The sequence below is a fragment of the Papaver somniferum genome, chromosome 7 (genome assembly GCF_003573695.1).
Source record: "Papaver somniferum cultivar HN1 chromosome 7, ASM357369v1, whole genome shotgun sequence".
NCBI classification, from domain to species: Eukaryota; Viridiplantae; Streptophyta; class Magnoliopsida; order Ranunculales; family Papaveraceae; genus Papaver; species Papaver somniferum.
In genome coordinates this window covers 239,999,603-240,026,071 of record NC_039364.1, presented here as the reverse complement: position 1 = coordinate 240,026,071, position 26,469 = coordinate 239,999,603, and the positions used below count along the sequence as shown (strand labels likewise).

The window sequence follows — 26,469 nt, the reverse complement described above, 5'->3', positions numbered from 1 at the left end:
TTGCCGTAGAATATATTTCCAAGATTTTATCTTAGAATGTTGTTTGTTTTGTAATATTTTCTACTATGTGGTCTATCTAGTAGTACTCTTATTTTGTGCAATGATCATATTATGCGGTATTACTTACATCAAGATTCTCAGGATTCAAACAATGATTATTAGGTGTTAGTGAATCAGTTCATGCGTTTTACCCAATTAATTAAGGGTGGTTGCAAACGAAGATTATGTGTGCTTGTAAATTATGGGTGTTGGATTAACTTTTCCAAGGACGCTTCAAAAGAAAAAAAAGGAAGAACAAAATTGCATGTCCGATGATGGTGTGGGCAAGACACATTGTAAAAAAGATAAAAAAAAAGAAAAAAATTGTACTTTGTTAAGTTCATTTAATATTATTTTTTAATATGTACGTGAGTTATACTGCGTTTGCAGATTGCTCCTCAAGCAAAGGAAAAGGGAAACTGGGTAGGTCAACTAGCTTTTGTCAAGTGGCACCTCTATTGTTGATGGACTAAGACTAACCCTTCATGGGTTAGATTGGCCAAAAAGTGTTGCAAATCATGAAAAAAGTGTGGGAAAGAAGTTAACACTAGCAATTGATAGTTCTCTCTCCTACCAGGTGCTCGCAGTTCAACTATCAGCGAAATTGAAACGTTGAATGGTTCAACGCTCAAAAAGTGTTTTTAACGCTGAACGGTGCAGCGCAAGGAGATAAATTTTATGATCTAACGGCTGAGATTTAAAACGCCGAACCAAACAGCGTTCTATAGTGGTCCCAGTGTTTATGGGTGAAAACTATTTCTGCTGGTTTTGGTAATTTTGGGGTGTGTGTGGATGACAAATGAATCTAAACCCTAAACAAATGCACTGCACGGGAGTGCTTTCTGATTCGAGAGATCAATCTGTACAATTCTGGCCTAAACCAAGAAATGGTCGTTCCAGACTTGCTTCGGTCACAAAGAGAAGGAAATGGGGTTGATCTTAGGGAAGGAATCGAAGAAGGTGTTGAGTTTGTGAAGGTGTTGGCTTCTTATGACTTGTATCAGAATACCGAACTGGCTTGCAGGATGTAAACAATCAGCTCTGCGTGTTTGAATACGTTGTTTTAACACTTGGTTTTCCCCTCCCTTTTGGAAATAGGGAGGAGAACCTATTTAAACAAGTCATTGAACCTAACCCACGTCTCTCGTGGGAAGTGGAGGAAGTAGAGTGATGGAGTAGTGGAGTCGTGCTAGTGATTGTCACACGATCAGGTATAATCCCACTTCTCCCATCATCACTAACCGTCCATGTCTTCCTGACACGTTCTTGTGATGGCGCGTTGCACGCTGCACGCTGTAAACCGTCATACCAATACCCAGTAAGTATCCCCCAGTTTGTGACACGATTAATGTCTCGAGTGTGTGGATCGTGGGACCCACAAAAGGTAGCATACGGTGCTAGGTTAAATAACTAAGTTATTTGGAAAGCCGATATTCATAAAATATCGTGTGTATTCTATGCATGTTATGCATCGAATATATTCAATATGCATGAAGCATCACTGTTTTAAATCTTAACGGAGTAAGTCACAAATTAAGCGTCTTAAAATAGCATCACGTCCAGCCATGTTTGGGTGACCGTTTGGAGGCTGCATGGGCGAGCCATGCCTTGGCCGATCACTCTACATGGAAGAGTGGCGGACGATGATCATGGTGATGCCTCACTGGTCGCCTAACTCCTATCCTAGGCCGTCCTTCCAAGATAGCGAAGTTGGACGGACGAGATGGCTTGCGACCCCATCTGCGACCGTTGGATTAGGGTTTGGGAGGTGCGCGCATGCTACTTTGGCCGGACGAATTTGCATGCTATGCTCTTCGTATGGACTGGCCGACCACGTGGGACCCACATTGGGCCGGTGGTGAACATGGTGATACCTGGCCGACGGTCCTGGGTGTAATTTAAGCCATCCAACCATGCTTGCGAAGTTGGATGGTCGTGATCAATTTGGATTTCCACGGTTTCCTAAAGCATCACTCCAGCCATATTTGGGCAATCGTTTATTGCTCCATGGTTTGGCTGTGGAAGAACCGATCAGATAGGTGGAAAGTGGTCCTGTCAATGGGCGTACCAACACTTCACCAATTGATCGCGGGACAATCCAAGCCTTCCAACCGTGCCCGCGAAGTTGGACGGTCACGACTTATTTTGAGACCATTTTCGACAGTCTTGCGCATGCTAGCCACTCCATGCCTTCTCGACCATCCTCTTCATGGCTGTCGTTTGGCGGCTATTTGGGGTAAGGCATGCGTTCGACCAGCCATGGCATAACCGGGACGCTGGTAGTCATTGTGGTGATAGCCTGATCCTACTGAAGATCGTCTAGGATATTGAATCATGCGGCCAACCTGCGTGGTCATGATTATTTTCGAGACTGGCACGGGTAGTCCAGATTATACTCAATCGGGCTAGTATAACACACCGAGAGGAATGCTCAATCGGGCTAGTATAACACACCGAGAGACTTTACTCAATCGGGCTAGTATAACACACCGAGAGATAGCCTGTACGGGCATTTCGTGCATGCCTCACTATTGACACTCGGAGATTCGTGTTACCCTGTTAGGAGCAACACTCAGTCCTCATGCCGCATCAACAGTGAGGGTTCCCGGGAACTGCACCGGAAATACAAGGATTGTTGCCACATGAAATACAAGGATTGTTGCCACAGAAAATCGGCAATGTTGCTACATGCTCTGTTCTGGGTGTATTTAATTCACAGGGATTGTTGCCACATGCTCCATTCTAGGTGAATTAATAAAGTGAAGAAGTATTCATCACTCAAATGGCTTTATCCTTTACAGGATGTCAGCCTATTAAATTCGGCTTTTACAATTTTATCCTTAAACGAAATCCACCATCAACATTAAGTTCCCTGCCTAGCACATAATGATTATATTGTTGTGGGGTAGGCATAATATGGTGATAAATAAACGTGAGAAAAACAAGATGGAAGGAGCTTAACCGGAAAAGACTTGATCAACCGTTAGCAATTTCCCATGTGAACGCACCGGTGCAAGCATGGAATTTTGGGTGGGACCGGTTTCCTTCCTTGAGTGTTCGAAACAAAAAAGAAATCCTTTTTCCATCGGTATTTTCCAATTTTTGTCTATAAAAGGGGACCGACCCCTTTTTTTATTATTTTTCTCTCGCCCAGCTCCTTACGCCTGCAGTTGCTGCCGATCACGCCGCCGCCGCCACCGGAGCTTGCAGCCGTCCGTCAGGTAAGCGTCCCGTTTTTTTCCCCTCTTTGCATGCAAAACCTAGCCTTAGGTTATAACTTGATAAAAAAAACCCGGTCTAGATTCCGTAGACACGATTCCCATGAATAGTTGCCCATAGAAAATCATGTCATGATGTGTACGTAAATGCAGCCCCACCATACATGCTTGATTGAACGTGGGTCCCACCGTGTACACCTGATTGAACATCGACCCTATACCAGCCTTGTGACCTCGACCATCCTTGCTTGCTGATGTGACCCAATACCATCCTTGTGACCTTGATCGGCCTTGACCAATACCATCCTGACGTGACCTAATACCAGCCTGCTTGCGTGATGTGATATCAGTCTTGCTTGTGTGACGGGATATTAGCCTTGCGATCTCGACCAACACCGGCTTCGTGGACTTGACTAACACCATCCTCGTTTGTTGACGGCCCAATACCATCCTTGTTTGCACGTTACCCAATACCAGCCTTGCTTGCTTTGCCTAGCCTGGTGTATTTTAACGTGAATGCGTGTCCTGCTCGGCCATGACTACACATCTCATGATACGCGTTTTCGTACAAGTACTGACTCCCCCGCTTTTATTGTTGAATGAACAAAAGAGCTCCTGTTAAGATGTTTTCTGGGGATAAGGCTAATGCCAAGTCAGGGAGTGTTGACAGTTTCAAAGATATGCCAAACATAGATGATGAGTTGTTCACTTTTCCATTCCCGACTGTCATAAAACATCCTTCTCCTAAAATAGTCCTTCTCTCAGGTTCAGAAAATATGGAAGCTGATCCATCCTCTTCTTCAGCACTTGTGATGAGATTCTGTCTTCGGAGAAATGAATATCCACCTTCACCTATTGACTTCAAGATTTGTCATACTCCGTTAGGTCCTTATGAAGGATGAATGAGACGCATGCTGAATAATAAGAGTATTAAAGATAATTTATTAAAGCGCAAATCCTTGATGCGGTCATGGCATCCGCCACTCTTCAAATTAAGAAAGATTGCAGGCTTGATCACTTTCATTTCTCGGTGGCGTCCTTCTACTCATACAACCATATGTAGATGGGGAGAGATGACCATTACTATGGAAAGCGTAGCTGCATTGATGAACCTTCCTGCTGCTGGAAGCTTCTTTTATAAACTTTCTGGTGCAGAACGTCGTGATTATGATGCCATATTTCGAAAGGCGGAAGAATTCGATGACCTGGAGAAGAAAGAGACAAAATGCTTCTATACTTGGTGGGTATCGGAGTGGTCTCCTACATATCCGAAACCAGATCAGGAGTTGGAATATGAGTTTAGTGTGATTGCATTCCTGTCTTTGTGGCTATCTAGGGAAATATTTGATGATGGCTCTGGAAGGAAGACTATAAGAGGCGATCTCGTTAGGTTTCCTATAAGGCTGGAAAAAGGTGAGGTCCTTCCTCTAGGTGCCTTGTTTCTTGGATCACTGTATTCTCATCTGGACGCCTTAACAATGGACATGCATGCTTCCAACGGGTATAAGAAGGTGAAGTCGCATATCCACATCGCTTTCCTTCAGGCGTGTTTGTGGGAATATTTCAAAAGCTATGCTCATGCTCCTGCAACTTCACTCAACGATCTGTATGGTGGCTCGAGGATACTTCGTTGGCAGAGAAGACGCCCCAAGATCGGTGTGAAGCTCGTGGATGTCTTCGACAATTTATAATCCATAGATTTCCATCCGTGGGGGACGATCCACCCTTCCATTGTTCAACCAAAGACTTTTTCCATTGCTCCTGATGTTGTGTTACGTACTGATGCTGAAACCGCGAGTCTTGGAGAACTCATTTACTTGCGAAGCTGCATTCCGGGATATGTTCCATCTTTATTTGATGAAGCAGTTACCATGACTCCGTACAATATTGACAGGGCTGCTCGGCAAATGGGATTTGACCAGGGTGTTCCATTTCTACGTCCGTTTGAGGCTCCAAAAGAACTTTTCCCGGACTTTCTTAATGCTGACACGTTTTCATCAGTGCAGAGTCTTCCTTTCTTGCCTATTGGAAGAAATCCAGTGGTAACCGACAGGTATAAGGAATTTTGGAGGGGACAATTGTTAATTTTTCAGAAGTTCTCGGAGGAGGTTGTAACAATTTCTCGCGGCGAACCCTCTTCTGAAACGTTGAAGAAGCATTCTCGGTTGAAGCCACTCCCAGGAAAACGAACTAGAGCTGACGACTGCAGTCCCCAGGTAGGAGTGAAGTCTAAGAAGCATGCATGTGGTTCCGTGATCTTCAATTCCTCCAATATGCAGGTATTTTAAATCTCTTTCTGCTTGATACTTTAATTTCGTTCCTCCTGAGCAACTTTCACTAAAGGTAATTCCTTGTTTGCGATCAGGGAATCCCGAAAATAAATGCTTTTTCAAGACTGGCACATAGTCATAACGAGAAGTCTGGCGATACTGATTTTCATACTGAGAAGTCTGGTGATACTGATCCTCTCCCAGATAATGACAAAGATGGTGCAAGCTCGACTGAAAAGAATGTCTCCCAGAGCGGTAACCTCAGTGAGCTTGTAGATGAGGCTGTGGCAAAAATCAGTCTTCAGAGTGACACAAACATCACGAGGAACGTAGGAGAGATAACATTCGCGATTGTTGAGGTAGCTCATTCTAAAGAATCTCCTGAGAAAGCTCATGCGACCGATAAAGCAATTGCAGGGTCTCTTGCTGCTGAGAAGGCCTCTGAAGAAGTGTTGGTGGTGCAGCCCGTCGTCCCTGGAGCTGTCTTCGAGCTCCCTTTCGACACTCCTTATACATACCACGTGCTAGTTGGAGGGTTCAGCGTGCCGTCAAAGTATGAGAAGTTGTATACCGAGATATGGAAGAAGCACAGTCACATTTCTACTACCAGGAAACTTAAGAATCGCTTCCCATTAGCCAAACGTGTTGAGGAAGCCTTGTCTTCCATCCATGGTATGCGCGTCACAATAGGCCGCTCAGCTACTGAAGAGATAGTTTTTCAACTGGGAATTCCACCGGGATGTGTTCCAGAAATATGAGTTCAATGCTTCTTTGTTTTACAAGGGGTTCTCCGAAATCGAGAAGCTTCAGAAGCCACAAGGTGAGATGCGTGAAGCTCTTTTTGCAGATTGCATCGCCCTCCAGGAAGAAGAGATCGAGAGGTTGTCCAATGAGTTGAAGCTGAAGCAGGCCGCCCTATAAAACATTAAAGCTTCTTTCTCTCAGCCGAACGAGTTGATGTTGAAGGACTTCCCTTGAATGCTTTATTTCTTTTAGTCATGCTTTACCTTTGTTTTGAGTGATGTGAGGAAATTCTTTCACGTCTTGATTTTAGGTCTTGACCTTATAGGTAATTGAATTCTGAATTGGCTCATTTTTGAGATAGTTTCATGAACAATTTACTTTCTGAAAGATATTATTCTCAATAGAATTCGCATCTTGGATACGAATGATTATACATGTCATATGAAATTGCAAATGCAGTGTAAAAGGAAAACATCAGAGGGAACAAACACAGGGTGTTTGATCATCGAGCATCTCGCTTGGGGAGAAGTCCCCAGTAGGGGTTAAAAACTATCTCACAAAAATTGTCTGATAGAACTTACATGTTCTCTGAAACTCCATCTGCATGAAAATGAGTATTCCTGGATACTTTATTCAAAAGGAGTGTGCGCGCTAATTTTTGGAGGGGAAAGGCGACTTCTCTGGATTAAGCCTCTCCTGAACAATGCGCTTCAAGGCGTTGCATTCGCTAGTAGGGTGGTGAAGAAATCGGTGGTAATGACAATACCTCGGGTCTGCCATTCTTGACTGGTCGGTGGACGCCACACAGATGGCAGTTGCACTTCTCCGTCTCGTACCCATGCCTCCGGCAATTCCAAGATCTTCTTCATTGGGAACGGGAATTGTGGATACCTAGAGTATAGCTTTTCTTGTACTGGCGGACGTCGTGACGCCTCCCTTGAGCCTTGATGTGAAGCACGCTTCGGAGAGGGAGTTGGAAAAACATCGTGTGTCATCATATGCGCGACCCGCTTAGCCGAGCGGCTTTGCCGGAATGCAGAAGGCGTCATATTGGGGATGACATCACTGTTAGGTGAGTGAGTTAAACGCTCCCAACCCCTGTATTCGCATGCTCTTTGATTGATTTCTCCCTCTTCGAGCATTTCTTCACTTGGCTGAAATTGAGTGGTCTTCTGAACTTCGGCAAGGGCCTTGAGGTACAAATCTTCCAACAAGGCTTCTTAAGCTGCTGGCTCCCTTTATTTATCTGGCAAGCGTTGTGGTACCTCGGATAAGTCGAGTTATCTTGAGTCTCCGTTGCCAGCTGAACCATACTGTCCGTATCTGCTGAGTCCCATGTGGACACGTGCTCTTTCTGCATCTTCGGTGGCAAAGACATGGCCTTCAGATAAGGGTTTAGCTTTTCTTATATCATTTGTGATACTTCCCGGGTAACTGTTTGCCGAGCCTTCTTGCAATTGAGTTGTTATATCGTTCAAAAGGCGGAACGTCTCGCTCTGCCTCCTAGCGTTACCATCTTTATTTTCTAAGACATCCTCCAGCATCCTAACCACACTTCCGATGATGTCTGAATCATTCATGGCTTCCGAAGAATCTAGCGGGCGAGAATATATTGGGAGATGAAAGTCGGGATCGGTGAAAGGATGAATGGGTTAATGATTGAATTGAACCTAAAATCTACCCCTTTGAAATTGAAAGGAATTGAACGGGTATTGAGAAATTCAGTTTTGCAACCGAGAGATTAACCTCCCACTTTGGTCGCCAATTGTTTATGGGTGAAAACTATTTCTGCTGGTTTTGGTAATTTTGGGGTGTGTGTGGATGAGAAATGAATCTAAATCCTAAACAAATGCATTGCACGGGAGTGCTTTCTGATTCGAGAAATCAATCTGTACAATTCTGGCCTAAACCAAGAAATGGACGTTCCAGACTTTCTTCGGTCACAAAGTGTAGGATATGGCGTTGATCTTAGAGAAGGAAGCGAAGAAGGTGTTGAGATTGTGAAGGTGTTGGCTGCTTATGACTTGTATCATAATACCGAACTGGATTGCAGGATGTAAACAATCATCTCTACGTGTTTGAATATGTTGTATTAACACTTGGTTTTCCTCTCCCTTTTGGAAATAGGGAGGAGAACCTATTTATACAAGTCATTGAGCCTAACCCACATCTCTCGTGGAAGTGGAGGAAGTGGAGTGATGGAGTAGTGGAGTCGTGCTAGTGATTGTCACACGATCAGGTATAAGCCCACTTTTCCCATCATCACTAACCGTCCATGTCTTCCTGACACGTTCTTGTGATGGCGCGTTGCGCGCTGCACGCTGTAAACCGCCAGACCAATACCCCAGTAAGTATCCCCCAGTTTGTGACACGATTAATGTCTCGAGCGTGTGGATCGTGGGACCCACAAAAGGTAGCATACGGACCTAGGTTAAATAACTAAGTTATTTGGAAAGTCGATATTCATAAAATATCGTGTGTATTCTACGCATGTTATGCATCGAATATATGCAATATGCATGAAGCATCGTTGTTTTAAAGCTTAACGGAGTAAGTCACGAATTAAGCGTCTTAAAACAGCATCACGTCCATCCATGTTCGAGTGACCGTTTGGAGGCTGCATGGGCGATCCATGCCTTGGCCGATCACTCTACAGGGAAGAGTGGCGGACGGTGATCATGGTGATGCCTCACTGGTCGCCTAACTCCTATCCTAGGCCGTCCGACCAAGCTAGCGGACGAGATGGCTTGCGACCCCATCTGCGACCGTTGGATTAGGGTTTGGGAGGTGCGCGCATGCTACTTTCGTCGGACGAATTTGCATGTTATGCTCTTCGTATGGACTGGCCGACCACGTGGGACCCACATTGGGCCGTTGGTGAATATGGTGATACCTGACCGCCGGTCCTGGGTGTAATCTAAGCCATCCAACCATGCTTGCGAAGTTGGATGGTCGTGATCAATTTGGATTTCCACAGTTTCCTAAAACATCACTCCAGCCATGTTTGGGCAATCGTTTATTGCTCCGTAGCTTGGCTGTGAGAGAACCGATCAGGTAGGTGGAAAGTGGTCATGTCAATGGGCGTACCAACACTTCACCAATTGATCGCGGGACAATCCAAGCCTTCCAACCGTGCCTGCGTAGTTGGACGATCGCGACTTATTTTGAGACCCTTTTTGACAGTCTTGCGCATGCTAGCCACTCCATGCCTGCTCGACCATCCTCTTCAGGGATGGCGTTTGGCGGCTATTTGGGGGTAAGGCATGCGTTCGACCAGCCAGGGCATGACCGGGCCGCTGGTAGTCATTGTGGTGATAGCCTGCTCCTACTGAGGATTGTCTAGGCTATCGAATCATGCGACCAACCTGCGTGGTCATGATTATTTCCGAGACTGGCACGGGCAGTCCATATTATACTCAATCGGGCTAGTATAACACACCGAGAGGAATGCTCAATCGGGCCAGTATAACACACCGAGAGACTTTACTCAATCGGGCTAGTATAACACACCGAGAAATAGCATGTACGGGCATTTCGTGCATGCCTCACTATTGACACTCGGAGATTCGTGTTACCCTGTTAGGAGCTACACTCAGTCCTCATGCCGCATCAACAGTGAGGGTTCCCGGGAACAACACAGGAAATACAAGGCTAATAAAGCACTATTTAATAATGATATAAATTCACAGAAAATCTGGATTGTTGTTACATGCTCCGTTCTGGGTGTATTTAATTCACAAGGATTGTTGTCACATGCTCCATTCTAGGTGAATTAATAAAGTGAAGAAGTATTCATCACTCAAATGGCTTTATCCTTTACAGGATGTCAGCCTATTAAATTCGGCTTTTACAATTTTAGCCTTAAACGAAAATCCACCATCAACACCCAGATGACGTGGATGACCAATCTAGCTACTAGATATCTAGCCCATAGGACTTAGGAAGTTGCCCATACTGACGTGGATGACAAATCTAGCAGCTAGATATCTAGCACATAGGACTAAGCCTAACAGTTCTTTACTTCATCAAAGGGAGTAATAAATGAACCATGAGCGCCCCGTTTCTTTCAAGTACATGTACTAGGAATTGGGTGCTAGGAATTTCCCCCCCAAGTACTAAGAATGTTGACACTATTCAAATTTGTTAATCAAAACATTGTGGCGCCGGTGTTGCTTGTTTGGGTGACAAAGTAAGATTGATCTCGGGAAAAACAAACATGAGCATTTTCTTTTCTTCAAGTACTAAGAATGTTCGTGTCATCCCATGCATAGTGGTGTTAAGATAAGGCAACTTGCACCACCTGGCCAGTAGCTACCCGCCTTGGACAAGTTGATAGTGGCTTAATTAAGTTTTACTTATCTACTCGAGATCGGGACCTAGCTAGTTGGGGTCAGTTCTAACTTCTAAGTCACTATACTATTCATATTCACATTTACCAAATGTTTAAATAAACACAAAAACTGCAGGAAAAATAGTTTCTAAGGATAAAATTTGGTCGTTATATAGCTTGCTGCTGCTTTAGCCAGACTTATCTGTTTTAGCACACAGTTTCAACGACTTGGAATAAGTAAAACAAGAAGGTTTTTGTATTTTATTTTCCTATATATATACATGCACTGTTAGATTGAGTAATTCATTCATCGCTCTTTAAGGATTTTCTCTAATGGCTTCTAAAGTTGAGAACAAAAGCAGCAAGGTTATTGTTGTAGTTGGAGGTGGGATTGCTGGAGCACTTGTTGCTAAGTCTCTCCAGTTTCATGCTCATGTTGTGCTCATCGATCCGTAAGCTTCTTCTTAATTCCATTTCATAATCTAATAACTATGTGAATCATTCGACGTGTTTGCATTTTCGTTAATTTTTTACCATTTTAGATGCAAACAGGAAGGAGTATTTTGAGATTACATATGCAAACCTGCGGGCAAAGGTGGAGCCATCATTTGCTGAAAGGTCAGTGGTTAAGCATGGCGATTACTTTACCAAAGGGCGTATGGTCATAGCTTATGCAACTGGAGTAACAGACACGGAAGTACTAACCTCTGATGGCGAGCACATTCCCTATGATTATCTCGTCGTTGCTACTGGCGCAAACGAGAACACTTATCCCATAAGTAGAAATAAGAGGCTTGAACAATATAAAGAACGTAAGTGTAAATTCTGCATGTTTTTTGGTATTTGTTATCCAGTTTAGCTTTTATTGGCTGAAATCTTTGTTTCTTATGACAGATTACGCAAAAATAAAGTCTGCGGACTCGGTTTTGGTTATCGGAGGAGGGTCTACCGGTGTCGAACTTGCTGGAGAGATTGCAGTTGACTTCCCAGAGAAGAAACTGACTCTAGTTCACAAATATACGAGATTATTGGATTCATTGGACAGAAAGCATCTTGCAAGGCTCTGGAATGGTTTATTTCCAAGAATGTGAATGTCATTTTGGGTCAAACAGTTGATTTAGAATCTCATCAGAAGGGAGATAAAACATATAAGACGTCAGGAGGAGAAACTATCATGGCAGATTGCCACTTCTACTGCGCAGGAATCCCATGGGGCATGTCATGGCTCAAAGATTCTGTACTGAGAGATGCTGTAAATGATGGAGGAAGAGTAATGGTTGATAAGCATCTTAGGATCAAGGATCGTAAAAATGCCTTTGCCATCGGCGATATTACTGACGTTCCGGTAAGTTGAGGTTATGACATATTCTTCATTATGGAGTTATGTGTCAATAAAGTTGTGAACTGGCGGGTTTTAAATCAGAATATGACTTTCTTTTTTCCCTCTTTGATTTTGTTGATGCTAACAGGAAATCAAACAGGGATTAAATGCAATTCAGCATGCAAACGTAGCAGTAAAGCTGTTAATGCATAGAGGAAATGAGAACAAGATGGCCACATACGAAGCTAGTCCTGATATGGCAGTTGTTTCACTAGGAAGGAAAGATGCCGTGATGTAATCTCCAATGAGTACTATGATCGGACGTATACCCGGCTTGGTGAAATCAAATGATCAGTTTGTAGGAAAGACTAGAAGGCTAATGGGTATTGATGCCTCCACCTGTTTCGGACTCTAATTACACTCCATCCGTAACTTAACTACTGTGTGGGTCTGTGTATGTGTGTGTGTCTGTCTTCATTTCGCTTCATACTCTGAGTTCATTCCTCTGTATAATCTCTTCTTGTTACATGTTCATGGGACAATATGCAACTGGTGGTTTTATAAAGTGTTAATGTATGTAATACAATACGTCGCAAGTACAGGCATGCATCTAATGATAATCTATTACCAGTGGTTTCATTGTGTCAATCGTCTTACTTGAATCCAGAAAGAAATAGACAAGTGTTTCATCTAAGACATCTGGTTCAGCCTGGAAACATGGCAACATCTTTTAGCTTTCCAAGAGATATCAAATGATAGATTCACAGTTCAAGAGGCAACATGCCTGAATCAATTTACCCATCAAAAAAATAAAAACATGCCTGGATGTGTCTGAAAACTAAAGAACAGTACAGCTTTTAATATCAACTGTTCAAGTCTCGGTGGACTTAAATTTAGACCTAGACTCAGTTCATTATGTTTTTTCCGAACTTTCCAATTCTTTTACTCCCTCTGAAGTTGCAATGGGAATTTACATCAAGTTGAAGGCTCCAGCTTCAACTAGGTTTGCTCTCATTGAAGGAGAACCCAATCCAGTGTCTCATATTTCAGCAAAGTTAGCTCTACCCGATAAAAGAGATTTAGGAAGCTGATTCCCACTACGAACAATTGTGTGGGCACGCACTGCACCGTCCTATATGTATGACAGATAGAAACTGGAGTCATGTGTGGGTTCTTTCATGCCTATAAGTAACACCTTCCGACTTCCTCCTACACACTGTGTTAGCACTACCCTAATGCTATGGTCGGTGTAATTAAGATCATTTCACTGGCACACCAAATGCACGAATAGTCTTCTTGCACATGGATCAAAGCAAGGGCCGACAAGGCAAGCATATTATTCAAGAAAAGATGATAAAATGGACACACCCAAAACTACGAAGAACCTGTCGTAACAAAGATGATACAGATATAACTTTATTGAAGTCAATGGCACTCTTTTAAACTAGTCTGTACGAATCCAATCTTGAATTAGAAAGATGATAAATTGACTACAACAAGTGTTTTATATGCATGAATATGTCTTAAGTTTAGTACGACTTCTACTTTGAAAACAAATGACAAAGATTTTGAGACAGACCCTTCCTGTGACTTGTGCGTTCTCTACTGGCAGAATTGCAGGATAAATACGTCCTTCAATGCTAAATCTTTTACTGCAAAACCAAATTCATTCAAATCAATAAAACCATACTGAGAACATGGATAAGATGCATTAATGCTATTGCTAGATTGTACAAGAGCTTAACACGCACATAGCAGCAAAGTTCATCACTCTCTATCCACTATGTGATTGTGTTACTCGGATTACTCGCAAAGTTCATCCCATTTCAAAGACTCCGGGGGTTTATTACAAGCATATTACTGTTAACATTTACATAGTAGACCTGTATAGTGCTGTACCTTACTTTGAACATTTCCACTACCAAGCCAAACTTCTAAGTTCTCGTCTCTCTGCACCTTCAAGGTCATATACTAACCTCCCTCTTAAGTCCACTACCAGTAATATTCTCAGGTTGCGTTGCCATGACCACTCTTAAGTCCACTACCAGTAATATACTCAGGTTGCTTTGCCATGATGAACAAAAAACGCAATACTCAGGGTTTAGCCAGTATTCTAAGAAGATTCAGACACCCAATAATCCCAAACCAAACAAAAGAAAAATGATACCTTGAATGGGTCAATGCAACCCTATGAACAATCATAAGGTAATCTCAATCCCTGTGCGAAAATCTTTCATTGAATGATGGTTGTCATCTTCATATCTCATCAAAATTTATAGAACATCAATGAAATTTTCTTAAATTTGAGTCTAGGATTTTCTGTACAAAAGATTGTATGCCTAAGTCTGAAATTAATCAGATAGAAAATACTCTAAGAAAATTTTAAGCCTAAAAATTGAAAGAATTAAGAATCAGTAAAGTAAAAAAAGTCAAACAAGTGAAATTTGAGTGAGAGCGAAAAAGAAGACTTTACAAATTGTCAAGGATTGCAGGAGAATTCTGAGGGACACGATTCAATAACGCCTTCACAACATCATCAGCTAACAAACTTCCATAAACGAATACACTATGAAGATTTTGATGATGATTAGAAGAAATAACAGAGGGTGATGCTGGTGGTGGTGGTGTTGGTGTTGCCATCTCTCTCTCTTCCTCTTTCTCTCCCCCTTTGAATTGACTGATGATGGGACCAAAATTGATGTAGAGGAGGATGAAGCACCCACTTCTTAGGCTAACCCCTATGGGCTAGATTGGTCAAAACATGTTGCAAATCAAAGAAGAAGTGTGTGTAAAAGTTAACACTTGCACTTGCTTGTTCTCTTCTAGCATTTGCTCGCAGTTCAACTAGCAGCGAGATTGAAGCGCTGAACCAAACCAACGCTCAAAAAGTGACCTTAGCGCTGAATGGTTCAGTGCTCATAAAAATCACACGGATCACAAAAGTTGATCTGACGGCTGAAATTTAAAGCGTTGAATGGTTCAGCGCTCACAAAAATCATACAAATCACTAAAATCACAAAAGTTGATCTGACGGCTAAAATTTAAAGCACAACGCTAGACAATGGTTCCAGATGACGTGGACTGCTAATCTAGCTGCTAGATTAGCCATCTCATAGGACTTAGGAGGTTGCCCTAACTGATGTGGATTGTCAATCTAGCTGCTAGATTAGAAGACCATAGGAGTTAGCCTTATGGTTACGTTCAGACTCTAGACTCTAATACTTTTATAGTTTTATTAGGCTAAGGAACTGTATCATTTACTAGTTCATAGCAAGTAAAACAGCAGTATAGATTGAAAAAATTGCAGCAAATGAGGCAACCCATACCAGAAAACCCAGGTGCCAATGTGAGGTTTTAGAGACCAAATCAATGAAACTAAGAGGCAATACAAGTCCATGGTAAGTAACTGAAACATAAGTTGCAACTAACCCTGCCAGATTTTTACAGATATACAAAACTTGATAAATCCATTTGACAGGCAATAAGATATAGTTTTCTTCATGGATATTAGACAGAAAATTCAAAATTTAAGCCACACACATGTTATCACATTTTTCTCCAAACCAAGATAATCCGCTGAGATGATAAGAAAAAAGAAAAAACATGCAAACGATACTATTCCTTTTGCTTCTGCTACATCTCGCTGCAATAATCAAGCACACACTACATTATATCTCTTTTTATCGTCTTAGACTTCTCTCCTAGAGCTTTCAAAGAAACAAAGGTATTCATGTGAGGTACTGCTTCAATCACAGGACAGACATCATAGCCAAAGATAATATTTTTTATAAGATTTTCAAATTCTCCAGTTTGGGGATTATAACAAGTGAGAGTTCGATATTTTGACCGCAACAGAAGTTTTCCGCTTAAATTGGCCAGTAACTATCCAGAAGGTCATATCTCAAGACGGTTAACGCCTTTCGCAACACACAACCGCCCTTCCAATACTTGCAGTATAAAAAAGTTACTCATACCAGGATGAAAACAAGGTGGTGATGGGAGCAAACTGAACTCCTCTTCTGCCAATTCAAAGGCTATAATATTCGATTGTTGATCTAACCAATAAAGAGCACCATTCGCAAGGACACCACGACGAAGTGGGCCATAAACGTAAGGCTGCAACAAGTAGGAAATCTCTCATTTGTATCTCCAGCCACTTCCACTCCCAAGAGTATAAACTTGAACTTGACCCTTAGATGGGTGTGAGCTCTGCAAATCAGCATAGTAGATTTTAACAACTTTATAATCATCAGTGGTAAAATTGTACCCAAATCCACTCATAATACTACCCTTCAAGTAAGTTGTTTTCTTGACCTTGACATTGTTCTTGTTTTTAGCCAGTATGGTAAATCTTGGAAGAACAATTTGCTCTCCAATGGCAGGATTACAGATATATATAGGATCGGCGACATTGTGTGTATAAGGTACACAGAAACAAACTAAACCATTACAATACCCTACCATAGCACTTGTAAGAGAATGCATATGCCTTCTAATGTAAGGATGATTAATTATTTTAAAATCCATACTGTGCTTTCTCTTCTCAAAATACTCCCCACTTTGAATTTCCGTTTTCCCCTCTTCAGTTAACCTCAGTTCTGAGTAACTCATTTCGTCAGAGGATTTTCTATACTCCTGAAAGCATCCATGATAAAGCCTACTTTCATCCTTTATGGTTAAGAACAGAAAACTCATCTTACTATCATATGCAATCCCATTATTATTTGAATGATCATTATGTCGTTGTTGCCCTAATAAAGCACGATGAAGGTGAATCTGAGCAAATCAAGGGTTTTGAATAGTTTTACACAATGATTTACATACCAGCTTGGAATCTAACACAGAATCAAAGGGTAAACGAGAAAGTATGTCTAGCGTGATTTCATTAGGGAGATTTCTCGTAATCGAATCGGACTCACCATCTGGTAAATCTGGTTCTGATTTTCTCTTCCATCTCTTTGTTTTTCTTACTCTTCCTCCTCCACTTTTCAGCACTTCATATTTCGACATATCGCTACAACGAATCGGGATTTTCTCCTATTAGTAATCAGAGGAAGAATATTATGGTGGAAAATGCATGGAGGTTGGAGTTGATGATTTTCAGAGGGAAAGATACATTAGGGTTTTTAGTCTGGGATTTAGCAATTTTGCATGCATCTCCCGTCGGCTTTATTGCCGTAGCCTTGGGATGAAAAGGTAGCTGATATTTTTTCAGACCAAATTACTGACTGAGATAGCCTAGGGGTAAAATAAGCAGACCATCGTAACAATTTCAGTTGGTGACGTCATTTTGTAAAGAATAAAGTTATTTTTCGAAAGCACGAACAATGTTGAGATTATTGAGTCAAGCAGAATACGAAAGCAACTAAATTGTACTACCTCCATTTCAAAAAAATAGGCTGGTTTCATGTACAAATTACACATGAAACCAGCCTATTATTGTGGAATGGAGGAACTATCATTTAGCTCTTAATAGAAGATCATTGGGAGTTGCAACGCGACAAGAGTTGACTCAAATCTAAAGGGGCGCCGAATCAGATGCAAACAAACAAGTTATAACACAACGGGAGCAATAAGATTGAAAACATAAATGAAAGAGATTAAAAAAAAAAGTGAATGTCAATGTTTCAAACTTTTGATTGGCAACATGTAAACTAAGAGAGGATACATTCTAAAAACATATTCAAATTTATAAGTCTGGTATCAAATGACAAGATCTAGGCTGATGATTTGCGGTCATGAAATCCACTTCATGCCACATCTGGGACAGCCGCGCTCTGGTGGTCAACATTCCGCTATTCATAACTCCAAGCTAATTGTAGATGTCGAAAATACTACTATTACATCCAATGGATCTCAAATACACATATTATAAGTAAACAAGCAAGAGATGAGCGTTAACACAAGATATACGTGGTTCGGCATGATTACCTACGTCGGGGGTGAAAGGATGATCTTATTACTCGATTCAAGGTTACAAGTGATGATTCTTTCCTACAATCTCTCTATTCTCTCACAAGGTTATTAGTACTCTCCTCTCCTGCTAAGTTACTTGGTCCTTAGCTCTTTACAAGGCTCTCTATTTATAGGCTAACATGTTGATACATCCTAGTTACAGTGTGAGTCATAGTATATCTTCCTTGATGTTCTTCTCGGGTGGCGAGTGGCGTTCCTTCCGAGATGCTGACCCGAGATTGGTGAGTGTGGCTCCCGATATTCCGCTACCCGATGTTGGTTGCTCGATGATGTATGATCTGATGTCGACCTCTATCCTGACCCGACGTTATTAGCTTCCGGCCACACTCAGATCCTTCTTATCTTCTCCAGCTTCCCTGTCAGAGTATTTATTACTCTAACGTCCAACAGACATCTCTCCATCACATCCGAGCTTCACCTTTGCACGTGCTGGCTTTACAAGCTCTTCTGGATATCTCTTTCCTCGCGCTAGGCTTTAGGAAGATGATTCGGTGCTACGTTCCTTCCTTATTATCGGTACGTCAGTGCTTAGGATCGCTCCATCTGGACCTGTGGATTATTTACACCTACATTTATGCCCCTTTTTCACTCGTGTGCCCGACACGAGGGGAAGAAACCGCTTCGGCTCCCACGACTCTGGCCATGCCGCATTTCCCGCCATGCAGTTCCCCACTAACATCACCTTTATGACCTGCTACCTTCTCTTCCGGTTATGAATGCTCATGCTATAAATTCAACAGTTAAACCCTCGACTCTTCATTCATCCTTTTTCAAGAGCAAACATTCTCTCTTTCCTTGTCTCCACCACCTTTCTTCCATTGTTGCTTCTTTTGTCAACTTCGTCGTCAGGTTTTCCCCTCCAAAACCCTAGTTTTGTCTAGGTCTTGTTACTGTTATTCTGCTATTGTTGTTGTTGTGGTGGTGGTTTTCGATCTTTATCGTCTTCTTTCGATCTCTCATCTTCCGCTTCTTGTCGCTTTTCCAGTTCTTTCATGGCTTCTTCGACTCCTTCCATCACCGAAAAAAGGTGTATGAGTTATATTTTTTCCGATGAGGATGGTGTTTCCCTTGATTCCTTGTTTGTTGTTGACAGTCCTTCACATCATGATCATCGCGCTCTTAACTCTATCTTTTCTGATGATTCTCCTCCATTTTCATGTAGGAATAACAAGAAAATCACTAACAACTTGACTGATGAGCAGTTCATCAATCAGCTGAAAGATGAGTACAACCTCCATGGCTATGACGTCAGACTTTTATCGGGCCAGAAAGGTACTCTGAAGAAGGAGGAGGTCGATAAATTTCATCACTCGACCGAGGCGACTATTATCACCAAAGATCAGCTCGAGCTCGGGCCGCGTCTTCCATTGTATGACCCAAGTCGCCCTTTCATCTATGAAGTCTTGTCTCAGATTCGTCCGTTTCGTACCCTGGCCCAGTGGAATGGTAATACCTTTCGCCTCATGGCTGAGTGGGAGAGGCGAGGAAGGGGTGAGTGTTCTCAAACCCCTTGGTCGACCTACGATCCTTCTCAAGCAAGTGACTACACTTCTGCTATACTAGTGATGCCCGCCATACTAGTGATGCTACCTGGGATCGGGCCCTTCTTGCCATTTTCGGCCCTTTTTTGAGTGGTAATCTTCCATCTCCCAAGTTTCCTGTCGATCCTTATCCCTTCTGGATGGTTAACGCTGATCAGGTAAAGCTTTCCCTTGTTTTGCTCGGTTGCTCGGCCCGATTTGTCCAACCAGATTTTAATTTTTTCGTTCTTTTGTAGCCCAAATCCCAGGGTGGCTAGCCTAAGGTTCCAGCTATTCGGAAGAGGGATAGAGGTCCTAGCATAAGAGTCGAGGAGGAGACAGGGAAGGTAACAAATATATTTCTCTACTCTCAGTACATGTACTTGCCACTATTTTTATTTCCTTTAATGGGTTCGACGATGACTCTTATGCAGAAGTCTAAAGCTGGTAAAGGAGATGTTGAAAGTGCTTCGGCTAAAGATGGTGAGGATCCTGATGATCGGTTACCTTTATCTCATTTCTTGAAGAAGCTGCCGCAGAAGTCTTCTGACGTTTCATCTACCATTGTAGGTGGTAAGGCTGAAGGAAAAAGGAAAGAGTCTTCCCCTGGGAACGTGCCCCTGCCGTTAACCGCACCGCCTGCTGGTAAAGGGATTGTTCTTGTTTATGCTAATGTGGTCTTGGTAATGTACGATGATGATGAGGAGGAGGAGATCTTTGGCATGGAAAGGGAGGTCGAGAACTCGGATCGGGAAGAGGAGCCGAAGGAAGTAGAAGGTTCGTTTTCTGAGAAAAATGCTGGGTCTAGAAGCGAAGTGTTAGAGAATCTTCCCAAAGGTGCCCCCACTCCGAGTTCGAGAGGTAATACTTTCTTTACTTTCTCGGTCCCGATCTGTGATTCCTTGGGTGCACTTACTTCTCCCAATTTTAGCTCCTACACTGCCGACGAAATAATCAATGTTGTGTCCCTCTATACTGCGGTTTGAAGGATACCTTTAACGTTATGGTGAGTCGCATTTCCTTAATCGTGTGTAGATGGTGGATTTTCGACAAAGGCTAAATTCGTAAACTCATAATTATACGAAGCTCTGATTCAGCAATCAGACGTGAGTATCGAGACACGGGTCTCTCATCGAATTCTCAACGGAGAGTACTTTCTCTCAGAGTACATGTAGATATGTAGTCTCACGACTAGACAACGACATATCTCATGAATACTGAACACTTTCGGTGATTATTTCTATATATAGTATCACGAGATGGACGGCTCCTAGACAGCTTGCTCTGCTAGTATAGAGCGATAACGTCTTCAGGAACAAACAACGAGTTTACCCTGACTATATAAAGGATATGACTTACCGACAAGCTCATATCGGGATAATTAATGCTCCTAGACAGCTTGCTCTGCTAGTATAGAGCCACGAAGTTAATTATTCCTAATTACAATTGCTCATATTCCATGGTCTAATCCACGACTGGTCCTATGGAATGTCAATAAAAATTGCTCTTATTCCTTGGTCGAATCCACGACTGGTCCCATGGAATGGCAATAACAATTGTTCTGATTCTATGATCGAATCCACGGCTTGATCTCATAGAATATCAATAACTATATTATCTCATTACTCCGATTTCATGATCAAATCCACAACTGGTCTCATAAATGGTAATAGATAAATCTTAATTACTCCGATTATATGGTCGAATCTACGATCCCATGGAATGGTAATGCTCACTTTATTATTCTGAATTCGTAGTCGAATCCTCAGCTGATCTTATGAATTAATAATAAACATCTTAGTACTCAGTTTTGTGAATTATTCTCCACCGAATTCCATAATTAGTAATAAATAATCAACAACTGGGCGTCTGAGCTACCTCTAAGTAAGCCCTGATTCAAATGGTGAAGGTGTATTCAACGACGATACACTAACAGTCACCGCACGAACGAGTATTTCAAAAGTACAACGAAACGATGAACCTATGCAAAATAGAGAAGAAAATAATAAATAATTAAAAATATTGATCAGGGTGCTGGGAGCACGGACACACGACCGACCGACCGTTTCGTGGTCAATCCTACGCCAGTTTTAGATTTTTAATGCATTTTTATTATTTTCCATGATTTGATGAAAATTCTCTCATTTTATCAAATCTCCTTCGTCTCGAGGAAACTCTTCGGTTTCATGGTACTTCCATAAATCCATAAAAAATAATATAAAATTAAGAAAAGGAGTGTGGGGCGTGACCATTGGCCAACCGGCCATGCCTTGGTCCCAACCGGCCCCACACCCCACGGTTCCTTATTATTTTATTATTATTATTATTATTATTATTTCTTTAATTTCATGAAAAACTTCTTTATTTCATGGTATTTTTGCACAAATCATCAAATAATAATAAAATAAAATAAATTATGAAAACTGGTGGGACCGTGACTTGGCCGGCCGGCCATGCCCTAGCCAGTCCCACACGCCCCTTTGTTTTATTGTTAGTTTTCCTTGAATTCATCAAATTCCTTGATTTCATGGTATTTCTCTCAAATTAGGAAAAATTCCCTCAATTCATCAAAAATACATGAAAAATACACAAAAATTAGGAAAACTCGTGGGACCGGCCCAAGCCGGCCGGCCATGCCTTCCACGATCCCACACGCCCTTGTTTTTATTATTTTAATATTTTTTGCTTCCTTGAACTCATGAAAACTCCTTCAATTCATGGAAACACCCTAAATTCATAAAATTTCTCAAAATTCATGAATTTTCATAAAATCATCAAAATATTATAAAATTAAGGAAAAGGCACCACGTGACCGTGGTCACAACCGACCGACCATGCCTTGACCACGGCGGTCCCACGCCTCCTCATTCCTTATTTTATAATTATTTTTCATCATCTCATGGTGTTTTCCTCAGTTTCGTCGAAACCCTAATTTTGGCATATTTTCTCGAATGGATGGTCAATTGCACGCCAGAAAATATCAAAATTCTCAGGACTGAGACGCGGACGCCTTGGGGACACGAGCACGCTATCTTGACCGAACAATATTGTCTCTTTGGCTCACAGAAGCCGGTCCTATCAATTTTCACAGTTTTGACCTAATTTGCACAATTGCTCGTATTAGGTCCAAAACTCTCCCAAACACTTTGGATTTTCATGAAGTGATCGTCAGGCGGTCACGGGACAACCCTTGGCCAGCTTCATGACTCCATGGTCGGTCCCTCGCCTCGTCATAATTAATTAGGTTTTCTCACCTAAGGCTCAGACGAGCATTTTTGAATAAATGATTAAGCCAGCATTTAATCATTCTTCCACCAACAAATCGTCAACTCTTCAGGAGTTCTTCGTATTTTCTCACGTGAGCATATGGACACTACATGGTTGATCCACGGTCCCATGTAGTCGCTCCCTCCTTCGTCCCATGGTTGAAATTCTGACGAACCATGAATTGATCATCAATTGATCAAATTAGGGTTTCTGAATCCAAGGATCATCATTCCAGATTCTAACCTTAATAATTTTACGACGACCTCATGGTCATTAATTTTATTAATTATGCTCGGTTCAACGACCAGTATTCTAATTAATATTTTTGGTACGCTGCCAATAATCCATCAGACGAGCAACACATGTTCCGACGATCAAATATTCAACAATTCATCACATGAGCAACACTTGCTCAGATGATAAATATTTGCTCAAACCAAGGAATATTGGTTCAACAATCAATATTCAACGATCCATCGAATTAGCAATACTTGCTCACTTCATCGTAAGAACTACACCTCTGTCTCATGACATGTTCAATTCATGAGTTTCAGAACATCATGTTCGACACTCAGCAACTACATGGACTCATCGTCCCATCAAACCACGAAGTCATCAATTGACTAACAAACCACGAGACATCAATCGTGTCACTTGGGGGGATATCACTTAGGGTTTTGGTCTGACGGTCTACTGCATGTGTGTTCAAACAAACGATGGAATGTGAGAAAGTCGTGCAATCAGTTGAAGGAATTCATGAGGTAGTGGGTGGAAAATCGACCAAGTCTCCACACGTTGAGCAACTGGTTTCAAACACGATCTCCACTTCCCCACTCCTTGATTCCATCAACTGTCACACTTCATGGAATCATGGTGTCTACAATTCCAGCAATATAAATAAGTCTCTGAATCATGATTGAATCATCGGCATCAACAGTATCATCAATCTCACGACTCATCAATTGAGCAACTACTCTCAATTGATAAATTTCAATCATTCAAAGCTTATCATATTCAGAATTCACATACCCACAATATTTGATTACCATTGATTCCACACATTTCCCAGCTTCCCTCCTACAGATTAACCCATCCTCTCTTGTGACTGATTTTACTCTGGAACGTTCATTGTATTGATTTAGGCCGGAGTACTACAGATTGATCTCTCGAATCTAAAGAACCCCCTTTGCAGCGGCGCATCTGTGTGAGGTTTAACATTTCGCTCGGTTCGAGGAGTCTCCTCCGTACGGTCGTCTCCTCAATTCCTTAAAAACCAGGATATCGTTTTTCCCCATCTACAGATTGGCGACCACAGTGGAAGATTAATCTCTCAGTTGCAATCTAACAATTTCACAAGATGGTTGATCTCAGTTCAGGTTCAGTTACGAATCCTAACACAAACCGTGCTAGCACTAGCAACAACAACAATCAGAATATCCCGGAGACAATTCGGACCTCCAACACTGATGGTGGTGACACTACTCCTCCTCACGCCTAAGGTCATCCACTGTCCGGACGACACCCTGAAGAAGTCAGAGGAGATCCACCGCCTATCATTGTTGATCTTATCAAAGCGCAGGAGACTCTTGCAAAGAACCAGACTGACATGGCTGCTACACAGAAGGAGCTGTGTAATTATCTCAAAAATCTTACTGACAAGATTTCAGAGAAGACTCAAGAGAAGGGAAAGGATAAGGAGAAATCCTCAGATGACGGTCCTGAAGTAATTCCAATCCACACAGTAGAAGACGACGAAGTCCACAAAACTGTTGCAGACAACTCGTCAGTGAAGGGATCATCGAATTTCATCACTCGCGAGGATCTGGAACACCTTTTGGAGAACCGTGGAAAAGACAAAACATCGCATGACCATCGTCATCAACCTCCTTATCCTGCCGCTACGCAGAGGATTCCACTCCCCAGAGGTTAAGTTTCTCCAACCTTCACCTTATATGATGGAATTGGCAATGCTTGGGAACATTCTCTCGTTTTCTCGAAGCCCTGGGAAAACATGAACATAATCATGTCGTTCGTCTCAAGGAATTCTCAAAATCTCTGAAAGGTAGAGCATACACCTGGTATAAAAACATTACACCAGGGACTATCAACAATTAGGGAGAAATGGTTAACACATTCTACAGGAAATACTTCTTCGTGTCAGAACAAGTCACCATCTCCGACCTTGGAAGGATGTTTCAAAGGGTCAGTGAAAATCCCAATGATTATGTGAAAAGATTCAGAGTCCAAGCCCCGGATTATCATGACCCAAACGTCACGGAGCAACAACTGGTGGACTTGTGCATCAATGGCATGCTCCCGGTCTACAGGGCCTTGCTGGAAAACCTTCGATTCCAGACTTTCTCAGACCTTCACGAAGATGCGAAGAGGTCGACAACCACTGCACCCGCTCTTTTAGAAAGAGCAAATTCTACAAAGACTGAAGATTTAAAAGACACTCGAGGAAGCAGGCGTTTGATCAACAAGCAGTACAACCTGCAACCTTCAATAAATGCTGTCGCGGAAGGGAGTAAGCGAAAATAAGAACCACAACACAAGCAGACTTCCTCCACCCCTTCAAAGACACACAAGAAGGAGAATTCGAAAATACCTCCTCAGCATACGGAAGATCCAGAAGCACCTGATTTTCCCTGTTCAATGGAAGAAGTTAATGAACTACTCGATGCCTGGATTCAAGATGGAGCAATCAAATTGCCTTATGTCAAGAAGGAACCAACTGAAGAGGCCATGGAAAATCCTCGGTATTGTCGCTTCCATAGATACGTCATCCATCCCACGAGTGATTGCAAAATTTTGAAGCGCATATTCAAAGAAAAGGTCGAATCAGGAGAGCTCAACCTGGGGACTGAGGGAGTGCCCAAAAACCCCCTCCCAGTCAGAAATTTTACCATCTCTGAACCTCCTGTCAAGGAAACGGTCCAATCTCTGATCGAACATGTATGCGAGTTGTTGTATCTTTCAAAAGCTCAAAGGAAAGACATGTTTGCTGAACTGAACCACATCGTGTCTGGAAAACGTTTGCTGATCCAAGAAACCACCACGGAACCGTCAGCCACCGACAAAGAAATGTATGACTGGGGACTGCTCACCACAGTGCACATTAAAGGAAATGAGTTCAAGAGGGCGTTCATCGATGTTGGTACCGCTGTCAACATCATCCCTTTGAAAACTCTCAGAGCTGCCGGTATTACTCGACAGGAAGCCACCCATGCTCCCATAGCAATTAGGGACCACAAACAAATCTCCAGAGATGCATATGGCTTTATCACTCTCAAGGTTACGGAAAGATTGATCTGCACTGAGGCCAAGTTTTTCATAATCCGGGAAGACCCTGGGTACGACATGGTCCTTGGAAGAACTTGGATTCATGCCGGAAGGATAATGATGCCTTCAACACATCCTGTCATCCACAAGGATTCCGAGTCGGAAGACGAAGCGGAGGACACACCACTGTTTGAGCATCTGGAAGAAGTAAAAACTATGATGGGGCTTACGCAAGAACTTGGAGAAAATACGCACACCTTTGTCAGAAGGTTTCGAGCTCAGGAAAATCTTATTCCTCCTCTTGCTCCAATATTACCAATGTTCAAATACGCTACTATGGTCCAGAGACTTCTCCCCATGAACAATTTAACAGTCATTAAAAGCTACGATTGGGTAACTTCACCTCGGCAATATTATACTCAATGGTTGGGTTCAGAACTTCTTCAAATCGGTCACTCCATCGAGAGGTTTATTGCTGAAGACTTGGCTAAGCATGATCAAC

At 42.3% G+C, this 26,469-nt stretch overlaps 1 protein-coding gene and 1 pseudogene across 1 annotated transcript; one reads left to right on the top strand and one right to left on the bottom strand.

The window, feature by feature from the left end:
• The first annotated feature begins 10,934 nt into the window (after positions 1-10,934).
• Positions 10,935-12,337, top strand: LOC113296242 (annotated as a pseudogene).
• A 976-nt stretch (positions 12,338-13,313) lies between these two features.
• LOC113299966 (AIG2-like protein D) lies at positions 13,314-14,602 on the bottom strand. The gene is made up of 2 exons (XM_026549096.1): positions 14,396-14,602; positions 13,314-13,574 (listed from the first exon to the last, which is right to left on the bottom strand). The coding sequence occupies exons 1-2, from the start codon at positions 14,560-14,562 to the stop codon at positions 13,427-13,429; spliced, it is 315 nt and encodes a 104-aa protein (XP_026404881.1). The 5' UTR covers positions 14,563-14,602; the 3' UTR covers positions 13,314-13,426.
• Positions 14,603-26,469: the final 11,867 nt, after the last annotated feature.

Coding starts and splice junctions, on each gene's coding strand:
- LOC113299966 (XM_026549096.1), bottom strand. CDS start 14,562: ATGGCAACACCAACACCACCACCACCAGCATCACCCTCTGTTATTTCT. Junction 13,575..14,395: donor CCTGCAATCCTTGACAATTT/GTAAAGTCTTCT, acceptor TTGGTTTTGCAG/TAAAAGATTTAGCATTGAAG.